Source organism: Cetorhinus maximus, chromosome 4 (assembly GCF_964194155.1).
Source record: "Cetorhinus maximus chromosome 4, sCetMax3.hap1.1, whole genome shotgun sequence".
Taxonomy (NCBI): Eukaryota; Metazoa; Chordata; class Chondrichthyes; order Lamniformes; family Cetorhinidae; genus Cetorhinus; species Cetorhinus maximus.
This window is the reverse complement of record NC_135882.1, coordinates 66599282-66614861: the sequence shown is the minus strand read 5'-3', so window position 1 is coordinate 66614861 and position 15580 is coordinate 66599282. Positions and strand designations below refer to the sequence as shown.

The 15580-nt window shown below is 42.7% G+C and overlaps 1 protein-coding gene across 1 annotated transcript in view; it reads left to right on the top strand.

The window, feature by feature from the left end:
• Positions 1–3687: 3687 nt before the first annotated feature.
• Positions 3688–15580, top strand: part of zc2hc1a (zinc finger, C2HC-type containing 1A) — a 101658-nt gene continuing 89765 nt past the window's right edge. Inside the window, exons 1-3 of the mRNA XM_078540266.1 lie at positions 3688–3757; positions 7134–7201; positions 9051–9167. Coding sequence (XP_078396392.1) covers positions 3688–3757; positions 7134–7201; positions 9051–9167 — 255 coding nt within the window. The remainder of the gene's footprint in view (positions 3758–7133; positions 7202–9050; positions 9168–15580) is intronic.

Below are 15580 nucleotides of genomic sequence, written 5' to 3'. Positions count from 1 at the left end.
ACCGATAGTTCTCTCCACCACAGCCCTTGTGGAGGAGTGGCTCCTATTATACTGCTGCTCAGCTTCTGTTCTTGGATGGCGGAGAGGCGTCATGAGCCACCTTCTGAGGGGATATACCTTGCCACCCAGCAGCCATCCACCCAGCCGGGCTGGAGCACTGAAGAGCCCCGGCAGCTGGGTGCGCCTGAGGATGTAGGCATTGTGGGAGCTTCCTGGGTACATTGCAGAGACTTGTAGAATCTGCATCCTGTGATCACACACTATCTGCACGTTCATGGAGTGGAAGCCCTTCCTGTTGACGAAGGCACCGGGATCACCTGCTGGCGCCTTGATGGCCACATGTGTACAGTCTATTGCACCCTGGACGTGGGGGAAGCCAGCAATGGCCGCGAAGCCTCTGGCTCGCTGTGCCTGACTTGCCTGGTCCCAACGTTAGTGGATGAAGGTCAATGCACACCTGAACAGAGCATCTGTAACCTGCTTGACACAAGTCTGGTCAGCTGATTGGGAGGCACCGCAAAGATCACCCACCGAGCCCTAGAAAGAGCCAGAGGCATAGAAGTTGAGGGCAGCTGTGACCTTTAGAGCCATTGGCATGGGGTGTCCACCCACACAGTTAGCAGAGATCTCAGGCCCAATCACCTGACAGATATAGTTGACTGTTTCCCTTGAGAGATGGAGCCTCCTTTGGCACTGCACCTCAGACATATTGAGGTAGCTGCTTCGCCGCCTGTATTCCCTGGCAGCAGGATAGTGGCATCTACTGTGGCCCCTTCTGTCTTGGGCAACCTGTTGGCTCTGCACCCCTTGTGCCTGCGCCTGTCCTCCCAAAGGTGGCTTCCCTGGAAGCTGAATGTACACTCCTGGCCTCCTCCCCCTTCTAGCCCTCCCTTCCTCCTCATAGGAACTGCTTCCAGTGGACAGTTCAGCTCCCATTCCCAGGTTAAGGGAAGGCTTCCCGAAACCTGCAGGCCCAGAAAAGATTACTCACTGCAGAGTGCTGACCTGAAGGTTGTGAGTCCAGAAAAAGTAGCTGGTATGCATTTTGAAGTACTGCGGATCACACGGGCAAGTTTCAAAAACTTTCAAAAATAAATGCTTGACTGTTCACACTCGCGACCCCAATGAGCCCTCTTATCCCGCCCGTGGATGAGGTTAATGCAAATGTGTCCTACCCGCTTGTCCATTGTGCCCATGCTCCGAGCCAAAGATTGCATGGGCACCGATTGAACACTCAAGGGCCTTAAGTGGCCTGTTAATTAATGGCGGGCGTGCGTCGGATATCATCGCGCGCCCGCCCAGCGAGATATCGTGATGGCGCGTGATGATGTCAGGATACTCGCCCGACGTCACTGTGCGTCATTTTACGCGCAGACTTGCGGGGCCCGCCCCCACACGACAACAGGAAAATTCTGCCCATAGAATGAGTGGAACCCCAGCCTGTGATAAAAACATCGGGCTGCACCACTGAAGGCCACATGGGTCCAGTCAGTCACGCCCTGAACCTGAGGGAATCCTGTCATTGGGGCAAACCCCATGGCTTCCTGTGCCTGACTGGTCATATGGTGAATGTGATGAAGTTCATGTCCTCAGGACATCCATCACCTGAGTGATGACACTGTAGGCGGCTGCCTGCAATATCCTACACAGGTCCACAGCTAACCCCTGACGTAAACCAGATGCTAGGAAATTCAAGGCAAATTTATCCTTCATGGGTGTAGGTATACACTGATTCCTTGCAGCCTAAGGTTCTCCTTCAGGAGGGCGTACATATCAATCACTACCTCTGTCGATAGGTACAACTATTGGTGGCATTGCTGCTCAGACAGGTTAAGAAATCTGTACCTTTGCCAGTACACCCTATGCAGCACATAGTGCCTTCATGTATCCCCTGTCCCTCACTCAGTAGGTCTGTAGTCCTGTGCACTATGGGACTGTTTTTCTTGTTGGGGCTGCTGTTCCTCCCCACTGTTCCAGCCTACTTGAGTAGGTGGCTCCAAGTCCAGAGACAGCCTCAATTGCTAGGACCTCAGCTGTCAAATTTTCCTGGGCACCTTACAGTGACCCAGAATGAGCCCTGCTCCAAAACCCACCTGTCTTTCAGTACTTCCAATATGAAAGTTCTGCTTCCACTATGGAAAGTCAGTGGCAATGAATGAGTTCCTGTTTGTTGATTCCCCTTTTTATACAATGGTTTGAATGGCTACCACTTTCGTCAATGGCTTCCCACTCTGCAGCTGCCTCATCTATTTGGATAAGATGCTAACTCAGCATGGGGACCGTGTGCCTTGGACAAAATTGAACCTTTGTGACAAACACTTCTCAACTGCCTGCTTAATCACTCTGATTGACTATTCATTTCCATGCAGCGGCCATCATCCCTGAGGAGCCTCCAGATAAATTGGGTGGAGGCCGTGACATGCTAGCAACCGGCATGCTGCCTTCTTATGCAAAATTGCCATCACGTCTGCGTCCAAGGGTGAAATGAAGTAAGGGACACTTCAACCACAGGACTGGGGGAGGGGTGGGGGCTGGTGACCGTCAGGCACAGGGTTAGGGGGGAAGGCGGGTTTGCTGGTGACCATGAGAGCAGGGTGGTCTTGAGACCATAATAGTGAGTAGGCATCGGTGGGTTTTGCGGGGCGGGAGGGGCACTGCGGATGCGGCTGGTGTTTAAAATCACCCAAAACATACAGCTTATCTTGTGTATCTTGTGGAGTCACAATATTATCATATCTCTGCTGGCGTACTCACTCACTCGCAGTCCTATTCGAATCACTCAAACTTACCCTGGAAACTCTCAGGGTCCGTCTCCCACAGGCTGTCCTAGAAATAAAGGACAAAAGGTATTTCTTAAGGGACACAGGGCAAACAGTCAAAATAAGGGACAATCGCTTAAAATACAGGACAGTTGGCCACTGTGCCACCTCAGCGTCCATGACCTGTTAACTCTGTTTCTTTCTCCACGGATGCTGCCTGGCCTGTTGAGTATTTCCAGCATTTTCTGTTTTTATTCCTATTTTTTAACTTGTGTTGCCTGATGTTTGAACCCTTCACCAAGGTTAATAATTTCCTTTGATCAATTTTGCCAAATCCCTCCATAATCTCTAAGAAATTAATGACCCATGCAGCTGCTTTCCTGGATTAATGCCTGGGGGAATGGGGAGGAGGCAGAATCAGAGGACAATGGTGCATTCGAGGGGCATGGCGACCAATCAATGGCAGCTTTACTGTGAAAAAGATTGAACTGCAACAGGTTAAACCCAACGAATATACAACATATAAATAATAGTTATGTAACAAATGTATAATTATATAACAATATATAATTATATATCAAATATGAACAAATGTATTACAAATATATTATAATTACATTACAAATGTAATAATATAACAAATATATAATTATATAACATGAACAAATTTACTACAATTATATTACAAATGTGTATAACAAATATATAATTATATTACAAATATATAACAAGCACATATATAATAATTATAACAAATATATTAAAAAATATAATAATTATTTAACAAATATACAACGAATTTATCCGTAAAAAATACACCGGAAACAAAGATCTTAAGAAATTAAAGGAAATTAAAAGACCGCTGTGCGCATGCTCGCTCGATGTGAGTACGGGGCGGGGTTGAGCCGTCAGCCAATCAGATTGCTCGATGTTTTTGTGTGCAGATGCAGTTTGTGTTGCTAATGAGACGAAGATGGAGGCGGTGTCGGTGAATGGAGGTGAGTGAGTGAGTGAGGAGCGAGCGAGGGTGGGCGGGAACCGCCGGGGCTGTGAGCTCTCGGGGCCGTCCGCAGCCCCTGTCCGGAGCCTTTGTGCTTCCCCCGCCTCAATGTCCCCGTGAAGACAGAGTGTGAGGGGCGGCCAGGATTCGCACCTTCCAGCCGTGGGGACGCAAAGGCCCGGAGTCCAGGCTCATCATCTGTCTCTTGATTCTCTCACACCTGTATTCGTTGTCGATATTCCGACTTCTGCTGGAATTTATTTTTCTCTAATTGAAAAATGTTATTCCCACAAGCGTGAATTCCATTTTTACAAGAAGCACCTGCAGCTCTTATCTGCAATAATGTCCTCCCTCTCTCCAGCCACTCCTCTCCACCCTTTCTTTATGCACCGATTCATTTGATGAGACTGACATGGGCCATTTGATTTTGTATTCGGTCTATAAAAACACTATAAATTGGGCAAGTAACTAAGGCTTAAACGTGTGTAATACTATTATCACCTGAGTCAAGTTTTACTAAATAGGTCTAGTTAACTGAACTACGTTGCCATTGATTTAAAAGCCTTCCCATGTGTAGTTATTACGCCAATGATGAATATAATATTATTGTGAGAATTAATACTGTTGCTCAGATTTTCTGTGCATGTATATGTGTATATTTTATATACATATATGTTGATTGTCCAAATCTGAGAAAATAAAAACACGTCATATTATGAGCCTGTTTTTGTGTTTGCATGTGTTCGATGTTGATGGATTGGAAGCCTTTGCAGTTAAAAAAGCTGCAACTTGGCTGGTAGATGCCCTGATGGCTACATTTGTACAGAGTTGTGAACACTAAATTATTTTATATCTGTTTGCCTGTTATCATCAGTTGCCATCGGGAAGGTCCAAAGCCATAAAATTTGGGGGGCAGTGAACACTTTTACTGGCATGGCATAGCTGCCCAGCCCAGCAGCAGCCACTCTCAATGGAGTCTGCAGAGGATTGCAACTACCTGATTTGACAATGTGAGCCTCCTGAAGCAGTGCTGTTTAGACAGGCCAAAAAATTTGAGCCTCTGCCTGTGGATCCAGTCAGATGCAGTCATTGATACATCTGTGATCAGCTTGTTTTTTTTGCAAGATTCCCCAAATTATACACCATGACCAGCAGTGGTTGCGGACAGTGCAATGAAGATGTGTTTGTGAATGTTGTGGCTTTATTCACATCATGGTCCCATTACATTCATTATATTGATGAGTCAGGGCAAGGTCCTGCCAGGCGTCCCCTATTGACTTTGTCAGTGTGTGAGAAATCCGCACTGCACTAGCTAAAACTTACATTACATCCGAATTGCATCATAGAACCCTGATTTCCATATATTCATGAGCCTTTCCTCCTTTTGCAGCAAGAGACTTGTCAACCTCGATGCCACCATTAATATTGTGGTGGCTGGAAGGCCAACCACTGTTTCCAATTGTTTAACCCTTCATCTTATCCTTTCCTGTCAGTTCAGTAAAATTTAGGCCATTGTGTCTGTAGACATATTAACTTAATTTGCCTTTAGCCCTATTTGTCTCTCCTTTCCATCTTGGATGGGTTATTTCATGTTGTTTTTAAGCAGGTGTACTTTCCTTTTGTTTATCTACAATCATTTGACAGTTATAATGCTCTAGTCAGTTTATCATATTGATTTATTTTTGACCGATGTGAGCTAGCAAGTAGCTGCCATACTGCCTTCCCTGCACAACACTCAATTCAGGAAACCAATGCGCATCAGCCTGCTTACTTTGAGAACTAATGAGACCTTAATGTTAAGAGGGCTGATTGTCTTGTTAACTTTTAATTCTAAAAGGCCATTTGGCTGACTTTTTGGATGATTTAAAGATTTAACATTTTGGCTTTGTACTGGCTGTTATGCTACAGTTCTGCTACAATTATATTTTGGCTACTGAAATCGAAATCCCAAACTGGTGTTGGCTTATCGGTGTATATTTTGTATTACTCCATAACTTAAACCCCAGCAATACCAAATATGCAGCACAACTGCTCTATTAGGGTCAATCTTCTTGGTGGAGCAGTTAATTGTATAATACTGAGCTGCAGAAGTTAAATTGAGGGAAATACATACTAACTATAATCAGTGTACTTCAAAAAATCTTGGGGAGAAACCTTGTGTTGAAAGATTAGAGTTAGCTTGAAGGGCTGTGTTTTGTTTTAGATTACAGTATAATGAGCTTCAAAAAAAAATAATGGAGCATAGCGGATGAAATTTTCTAGCTGTTTGGTCTGAATGGTCAGAAAATATCCCCAAATGAATATTCCTCAAAACTGCCATCTGGGAACACTTTTTTTAAGAAAAGCATTTCAGCATTTCAATGGCTCGGAATTTGCAGTCAGTAGCAAAGCACCAGCCTTCGCTGATGACTTCTAATAAAGCTGGCCACAAAGATATAGTGGGCTTTAGAATATTGATTTCCAATATTCTGATGTGGCTTTCAATCTGGCGCCATTTAAAGGGATCTGTGGTGTATAGCAGCAGTGATGTTATCAAGCAGGTTAAGTAGCCAATCACATTGAAGAATTGCCTCAGACAGCAACTGGGAATTAAAAAGCATGGATTACAATTTTCTTAATCATTTTACAGAAAGCAAAATAAACATTGGGACATATACAATGGATTAAGAGAAAATATGAAAAATAAACATGGAATTTCTATCATGCAGTGATGCTGGAAGTAGCAAGAATCATTGCTTCAAAGATTTAGCAGCAATTTTAAAATGCCATATAAAGACTGGGAATCTAAATATGATATATTAAACGCTTATAAAGCACAAGTAAGACTTTGTGCTGTACTGTTGTAAGATATATACATGCTTACCTATGTTACTAAATTGGCTGGTAAGAGAATTGGGAATTGCTTGTCCAGTTCAGCACGCACTGCATGGAAAATCCCACATCAAGCTGGGAGAGTCAAAATAATAGTTCAAAAATACGAAGTAAGAGATAATGTTTTTTGAATTAGAAACATTGTGCATCATATTCAAAGCATAGTGAAGGAAGATTGGATCCTGCATAATGGTACTGCCATTGACCACAAACAGATTTATTGTTGAAGTATAGGCAGCAATCACTGGTTCCTTCATTAAGTTCACTTCAATTGTAAATTTGTTTGTAAAATGTTGCTTAATGGCTCACCAAGCTTTTTGATTCAAATATAATAAAATCACAAATTTTAAAGTTGGTATTGATATCTTGAAAATCATAGACATCTATGTATGTGTGTTTTGGAGGACAGCAGCTATCCAGTTCATTGAGGGTCAATAGTGTACAACTGACTGTAAATGAGTAATCATTAAATGTATTTTTATGTTGATATTCTGTTCGTGAAGGTGGAGCAGCTGAAGGTAAACTGGCACCTTGTAGAATTTGTGGAAGAACTTTTTTGCCAGCTGTACGGGTAAGTGAATGGTATCAGATAAACATTCTCCTCTTTCCATATCCCCATCACAGTTATAAAACCCAGAGATGACTGAGTTGTATTGTTTTATTCAGGACTAAGAAATGGATGTCATCATAGTAGGGATATTCAACAACAACTTAATGTTTAGCACCTTTAACATAATGAAACATCCCAAGGTGCTTCACAGGAGCATTATAAAACAAATCTTGAACTGGATCAGAACTATATGATGCATAATTTAAACCTGCTTTGGGGAAAGTATTTCCAACAGGTTAAAATTTTATATTTAAACAAAACTTGAAATTGCTTGATACAAAAAACTTGAATGGAAATATATATGCAATCAAATGGTGTTCAGTTATATAACTGCATTATCCTTCAGTGCTGAACAGAATCTTTGAGTAGGGAATGTTTCCAATACCACAGTATAAGTCTTTTGTTTATTGGGGAATTCAGTGAAAGAAAAAAGTACTGAGACAGTTTGTCTGTAATATGCTTACATAAATTGTAATGATCTGCTTAAAGCTCAACTTTGGCAGCAACATGTCTAGTGTTTTGCAGACCAAGCTGGCCCTGGCTTCAGATAAGCTTGCAATTAAAATTAGTATCATGCTGAAATAAATTTGGAGGCAATGCTGACTAAATAATACTACATGTTCTACTGCATGTCCCTCATTTAGCTATTTCAGCCCACGGTCTATCTTGATGTGTATGATTTTCATATACTATTAAACCCTTTTTCTTTAAATTCTCAGCCTGGTTTAGGATATAAATTAACATCAGTAATTTTTGAGTACCAAGCCTAGAATGCAATGTGCGAGCAGCCTGGCATTATTCAGCTGTAAAATGTTACCAATATAGTACAGGTGAACCTGATTAAAAATTTAAAATGCCTAGTTTTTTTAAAAATAGAGTTTCCTAAAAGTTTCACTCTCCAAAGCCCCATATTAATAAGAAACAGCAGGTTTGCAGCTGTAGACTGCTTGGACAGTTCTGATCAGTGAGAGTGCTAACCTATCACCTCTGGCAGTTTGGATTGACTCCAGCCCATGCTAATAGAATGAATTCTGCAGGCTACCTGCACAAATGAGTTTGGGTAGAGACAGTCCAACCCCAGTGCACGTGGGTCCACATCTCAAGCCTATTCTTTGTTCAGTTCAGTTTAATGCTGGATTGCTATTTTCATTGAGAAGGCATAAGAAGGTTTGGTGTAGGTACTTGGAAAAAGTTCACACTGCACTTTGAGGTTGAGGTTAATGCATATTACTGAAAATAAAACTTGTGCAGTGCCACATTGCGTCGTCTTTGATTTGAGCAAAAGCGTAAGGAACAGTAGTTGCCTGGGGCTTTCTTCATGGCCATGCCTCGACCAATCAGAATCAACTTGCCAACCAATGAGCACCCCTTTCTCATGCAGTATAAATGTTACTGCCTTTGAAATTTGGCACTCCTGTGTGTCTCCTGATGAGTGCAAGATGAAAAGCTTCAACAGCATGTCGTTTTTTTCAGCAATACTCAAATTTTGTTTGTATCCATCACATTGAGCCAAAAGATAACCGTGCAAATGATAAGATTTTATGCATGAATGCAATAGTGCGAGTAATTCAGCAAATGCAGAAACCTGGCTACAGATAGATTGAAATCTGATGATGGAGACTATTGGGATTTCCTGTTTCCTGAGTGACTCCACCCATCAGATTTTCCAATAACAAGGAATTTGCTGAACCTGAATTGTTTGAATCAATGAAATGTAATTTGTTTTGTGGACAAACTGTAATTTCAAGTCAGATACTGCTCTGCATTCCAACACAGCTTTGAAATTGTTTTTAATTTCTTTTTTATGCAGTTAAAGCATGAGCCCATCTGCCAAAAAAGTACAAACAAGAGAAGAAAAACCTTTGATTCCAGTAGGCAGAGAGCTGAAGGAACTGATATTCCCACCATAAAACCTCTGAAGGCCAGGGTAGGTAAATAAAATTTTACAAGTACTTTTGGTGGCTTTATTTTCAAAATGGTCATTGTACGGTAAAGTGGATGAGTCAGATATGCCGGTCTTGGTTGTATCTTCGGCAGCATTCCTTTTTTAAATTGCCCTCACATGCGGTTCTCCCTAATTTGGATTTTATACAAATGTGTTCAAATTTCACTATTTTTAATAATTGCAAAAATAAGTCTCTGTGTATGCTGTGTGGGGCTAGAAATGAGTCACCATGGGATTTAAATTTGAGATTTTGTTTAGGTCTTTTATTGGGATGATACTGGAGTTCATTCTAGGAAGTGCACCCATCTGCCCCAGCTCAATCCTGCACTCCTGTTTACCCAGAGCCTCCAGCATGTCGCTCATAACTCCCAACTCTGTTGTGTCGTAGCATTTGGAATGGGTGGCTTGTACTTTAACTTCCCACCTTTATGGAATAGCAGTGAGTAGATCTTTAATAGTTGTCATAGATTTTTGAAGGTTGCGTAGCTAGAAAATAGGATTTGTCATTTGCTTTATGCATGAGCTATATGTAATACATGTAGTAGCTCTTTATTTTAAGTTGAATGCCATGAGCAAGCTCAGATTTTTACTCCATCTATATTATCTATGTTGGCTTTTGTTATTTTTTGACAGGCTTAAATTATACATAATTATGTTTGTTTGCTTACTGTACTTAGATTTCCAGAAGGCATTTGATAAAGTGCCACATCAAAGGTTATTGCAGAAAATAAAAGCTCATTGTATAAGGGTAACATATTGGCATGGATAGAAGATTTGGCTAGTAGGAGGCAGAGAGTAGGCATAAATGGATCTTTTTTCAGATTGGTAAGATGTAACAAGTTGTGTGCCACAGGGATCAGTGCTGGGACCTCAGCTGTTTACAATTTATATAAATGACTTGGATGAAGGATGGATGGGATGGTTGCCAAATTTGCTGATGACAAAGATAGTTAGGAAAGTAAGTTGTGAAGAGGACATGAGGCTACCAGAAGATGCAGATAGGTTAAGTGAGTGGGCAAATATTTGGCAAATAGAGTATAATGTGGGAAAATATGAAATTGTCCATCTTGGTAGGAAGAATAAAAGAGAAGCATGTTATCTAAATGGTGAGAGATTGCAGAGCTCTGAGATGCAGAGGGATCTGGGTTTCTTAGTGCATGAGTTGCAAAAGGCTAGTATGCAGGCACAACAAGTAATTAGGAAAGCTAATAGAATGGCCTCCTTCTGTGCTGTAACTTTTCTATGGTTCTAATGTTATCATTTATTGTGAGGGGAATTGAAATACATAAGTAGGGAGGTTATGCTTCAGTTATACAGAACACTAGTGAGGTCACATCTGGAGTACTGTGTTCAGTATTGGTCACTTTATTTAAGGAAGGATGTAAATGGACTAGAAGCAGTTTACCAGATTAATACCTGGAATGGGCGGGATTTTATGAGGAAAGGTTGGATAGGTTAGACTTGTATCTGCTGGAGTTTAGAAGAGTAAGAGACAACTTGATGGAAACATAAGATTCTGAGGGGTCATGACAGGGTGGATGAGAGGATGCTTCCTCTTGTGGGAGAATCTATAACTAGGGGTCACTGTTTAAAAATAAGGGGTCGCCCATTTAAAACTGAGATGAGACGAAGTTTTTTTCTCTGAGGGTCATGAATCTTTGGAACTCTCTCCCTGAAAAGGCGGTGGAAGCAGAGTCTTTGAATATTATTAAGACAGAGTTGGATAGATTCTTAGTAAGGAGGGGGGTGATAGGTTATCAGGGGTAGTCGGGAAGTAGATATGAAGTTACTATCGGATCAGCAAATCTTATTAAATGGCGGAGCAAGCTCGAGGGGCTGAATGGCCTACCCCTTCTCTTGGTTCGTATGTTCATACTGCACTTTAAAAAAATTGATTTACTGTATGAAGCATTTTGAATCACTCATCATGAAAGGTGCTCAAGAGAAGAGAGCTTTCTTCCTTTTTGTGGAATTCCTGCTTTACGACTATGGAATACTGCCCTTTGAAACATTTTTTCGACATCCATCTTCCCTTTCTGTAGTCCTTTGCTTCGCATGTATGTAATCCTCAGATACTGAAGCAGTCCATGCCCATATGCAGCAAGACGTGGAGAACATCCAGGCTTGGGCTGATAAGTGGCAAGTGACATTCGTGTGACACTATTAAAAGCAACGACCATCTCCAACAAGATAAAACCTAACCATCTCCCCATGTCGTTCAATGGCATTACCATCACTGAACGCTCCACTATCAACATCCTGTGGGTTATATTGACCCGAAACTGAGCTGAACAAGCCATATAAATACTGTGGCTACAAGAGCAGATCAGAGGCTGGGAATTCTGCAGCAAGTAACTCACCTCCTGACTCTTCCAAAACCTGTCCTTCATCTACAAGACACAAGTCAGGAGCGTGATAGAATACTCTTCGCTCTCTTGGATGAGTGTGGTTCCAACAACACTCAAGAGGTTTGACACCATCCAGGGCGAAACAAGCCATTCACTGCCTTAAACATTCACTCCATCCATCACCTACGCACAATGGCAGCAGTGTGTACCATCTACACGATGCACGACAGCAACTCACCAAGGCTCCTTTGACAGTACCTTCCAAACCTGCAGCCTCTACATCTAACACCTTGAAGCACATGGGCAGCAGATGCATGGGAACACCGCCACCTTCAAGTTCCCCTCCAAGCCACACACCATCCTGACTTGAAACTATATTGCTGTGCCTTCATTGTCACTGAGTCCAAATCCTGGAACTCCCTAACATCACTGTGGGTGTACATAACCACATGGACTGCAGCGGTTCAAGAAGGCAGCACATCACCTTCTCAAGAGCAATTAGGGATTGGCAATAAATGCTGGCCTAGCCAGCGGTGCCCACGTCCTGAAAGAATAAATTTTAAAAATCCAGCAGGCCATGTTCTGCTTGGTGGTACAGCACTTGAATTTTGCTGAAAAAAGAGGGATTTTGCCAAAATGTTTTCGTCTTGCACTCAGGACAACTGCAAGAATGCCGAATTTCAAATGATCATGGCCATTGGTTGGCAAGTCGACTCTGGCTGAAGCATTGCCATGGAGAAAGGAACAGGGAGCTATAGGCTCCCTAAGCTCCTGGGTAATTCATAAAAGGCGCAAGGCTTAAATACATACCTTTTGTTTGCCCAAAACAAAAATGTCTACTGTTACATGTGATTCCATGATTGGACAGCATTTGCTGAGCAATTCTGAGTGTGCTAATAGCTACACTAACATCCAATTTAAGATAATCAGTCGAGCTCGAAACCTGATTTATTGATGTTTGTGAGAAGCGACATACATGCACAGGGACTTGTTCTTTGTAAACAAAAGGAATATGTTCAAGTCTTAACCAATTTTTGAATTACCCAGGAGCTCGGGGAGCTTATAGTTTTCTGTTGCTTTCTCCATGGCAATGCCTTGGCCAATTAGAATCAACTTGCTAACCAAGCAGAACCTATTTCTCCTGTAGTATAAATTGTTGTGAACTTTTGAAATTTGATATTCTCGTGTTGGTCCTGATGAGTGCCAGATGAAAAACTTCGGCAATGTGTCTCTTTTCAGGAATGTCATGTTTTGTTGTTAGTATAGACTTCATCCTGTATTACAAGCACTAACTATATTGAATGCTGAAATGTTTAAATGCTTAGCTCAGTTTAGTGATTTTCTACAAATGCATTGGTCCACAATCCCAACAGTAAGAGAAGTTAAACAAAGGGAAGCCGTTTCTACCCACCTTGAAGTCCAATAATTCCACCCATTTGAAGTGGTCTACAAGCATTTGCATTTCACCCCAGATCATAAAAAGTGCTATAGTTTTCGAGCCACTCAAGCTGCAGTGACTTTGTTGCTTTGCGCTATGTGTACGTGATTTTTTTTTGTGTGTGTGTCTCAATTTTTAGAACTTTTTATCTTCACCAACTCTCACCCTTAGCGCACTATCAATTTAACTACGTTATTGAGTTGCACTACTTCTGGAAATGGCAGAAGAATATCCATGCTCTGTTCAGTTGAAATTTGTTGAAAGTAAAATTAGTCATGTGCCTTGTTTCAAATTCTTTCAGTTTTGCATTTTTTTCTATTCATTTATGGGATGTGGGCATTGCTGACTAGGCCATCATTTATTGTCCATACCTAATTGCCCTTGAGAAGGCGGTGGTGTGCTGCCGACTTGAACATGCAGTCCATGTGTTGTAGGAACACCCACAGTGCTGTTAAGAAGGGAGTTCCAAGATTTTGACTCAACGACAGTAAAGGAACAGCAGTGCTATAGCTCAAAGTCAGGGTGGTGAGTAATTTGGAGAGGAACTTGCAGGTGATGGTGTTCCCATAGACCTGCTGCCCTTTTCCTCCTGGGCGGTAGAAGTCGCAGTTTTGAAAGGTGCTATCAAAGGAGCCTTGGTGAGTTGCTGCAGTGCAACTTATAGATGGTAGACATTGCTGCCACTGTGTCGGTGGTGAAAGGAGTGAATATTGAAGGTGGTGGCTTCAGGCGACCAAGTAAGTGGACTGCTTTGGTCTGGATGGTGTTGAGCTTCTTGAGTGCTGTTGGAGCTGCACTCATCCAGGCGTGGAGAGTATTCTATCACACTCCTGACTTGAGCTTTGTAGATGGTGGTCAGGCTTTGGGGAGTCAAGAGGTGAGTTACTTGCTGCAGAATTCCCAGCCTCTGACTTGCTTTTGTAGTCACAGTATTTATATGGCTGGTCCAGTTCAGTTTCTGGTCAATGGTAACCCCCAGGATATCGATAGTGGGGGTTTCAGCAATGGTATTGCCATTGAATGTCAAGGGAAGATGATTTCGATTCTCTCTTTTTGGAGATAGTCATTGCCTGGTACTTGTGTGGTGTGAATGTTACTTGCCACTTATCAGCCCAAACCTGAATATTGTCCAGGTCTTGCTGCCAATGGACATGGACTGCTTCAGTATCTGAGGAGTTGCAATGGGTGCTGAACATTGTGCAATCATCAGCGAACATACCCGCTTCTGACCTCATCATGAGGGAAGGTCATCGATGAAACAGCTGAAGATGATTTGGCCTAGGACACTACCCTGACGAACTGCTGCAGCGATGTCGTGGGACTGAGATGATTGACCACCAACAGCCACAACCGTCTTCCTTTGTGCTAAGTGTGGCTCCAACTAGCTGAGAGTTCTGCCCCTGGCTCCCATTGACTTCCGTTTTGCTCGGCTCCTTGGTGCCACATTCTGTCCAATGCTGCCTAGATGTCTAGGACAGTCACTTTCGCCTCACCTCTGGAGATCAGCTCTTTTGTCCATATTTGGACCAAGGCTGTAATGAGGTCACGAGTTGTGTCCCTGGCAGAACCCAAACTGAGCATCAGTGAGCAGGTTAATGCTGAGTAAGTGCTGCTTGATAGCATTGTTGACGACACTTTCCATGAGTTTGCTGATGATCGAGTGAAGGGGTGGTAATTGGCCAGGTTGAATTTGTCCTGCTTTTTGTGTACAGGATGTATGTGAGCAAATTTCCATATAGCTGGGTAAATGCCTGTGTTGTCAGTGTACTGGAACAGCTTAGTTAGGGGTGCGGCTAGTTCTGGAGCACAGGTCTTCAGTGCTATAGCTGAAATGTTGTCGGGGCTCGTAGCCTTTGAAGTATCCAAGGCCTTCTGCTGTTTCTTGATATTGCGTGGAGTGAATCAAATTGGCTGAAGACTGGCATCTGTGATACTAGGGATACCAAGAGGAGGCCGAGATGGATTATCCACTTGGCACTTGTGGCTGAAGATTGAAGCAAATACTTCAGTGTTGCCTTTTGCACTGATGTGCTAGGCTCTCTGATCAGTAAGGATGGGGATAATTGTGGAGCCGCCTCCTCCAGTGAGTTGTTTAATTGTCCACCACCATTCACGACTGGATGTGGCAGGACTGTAGAACTTAGATCTGATCCGTTGGTTGTGGGATCACTCCACTCTGTCTATTGCATGCTGTTTAGCATGCAAGTAGTCCTGTGTTGTCGCTTCACCACCAGGTTGACACCTCATTTTTAGGTATGCCTGGTGCTTCTGATATGCCTTCCTGCACTATTCATTGAACCAGGATTGATCCCCCAGGTAGTGATAGACTGGGGGATATGTTGGACAATGAGGCTACAAATTGTGGTTGTATACAGTTCTGCTGATGCCCACAGCATCTCATGGATGCCCAGCTTTGAGTTGCTAGATCTGTTTGAAATCTACCCCATTTAGCATGGTGATAGGGCCCCACATCACAATGAAGGGTATCCTCTGTGAAGATGGGATTCCTACCAATACTGTGATGGACAGATGTATCTGCAACAGGTGATGATGAAGTCACATAGATTTTTCCCTCTTGTTGGTTCCCTTCAACACCTGCCAAAGACCCA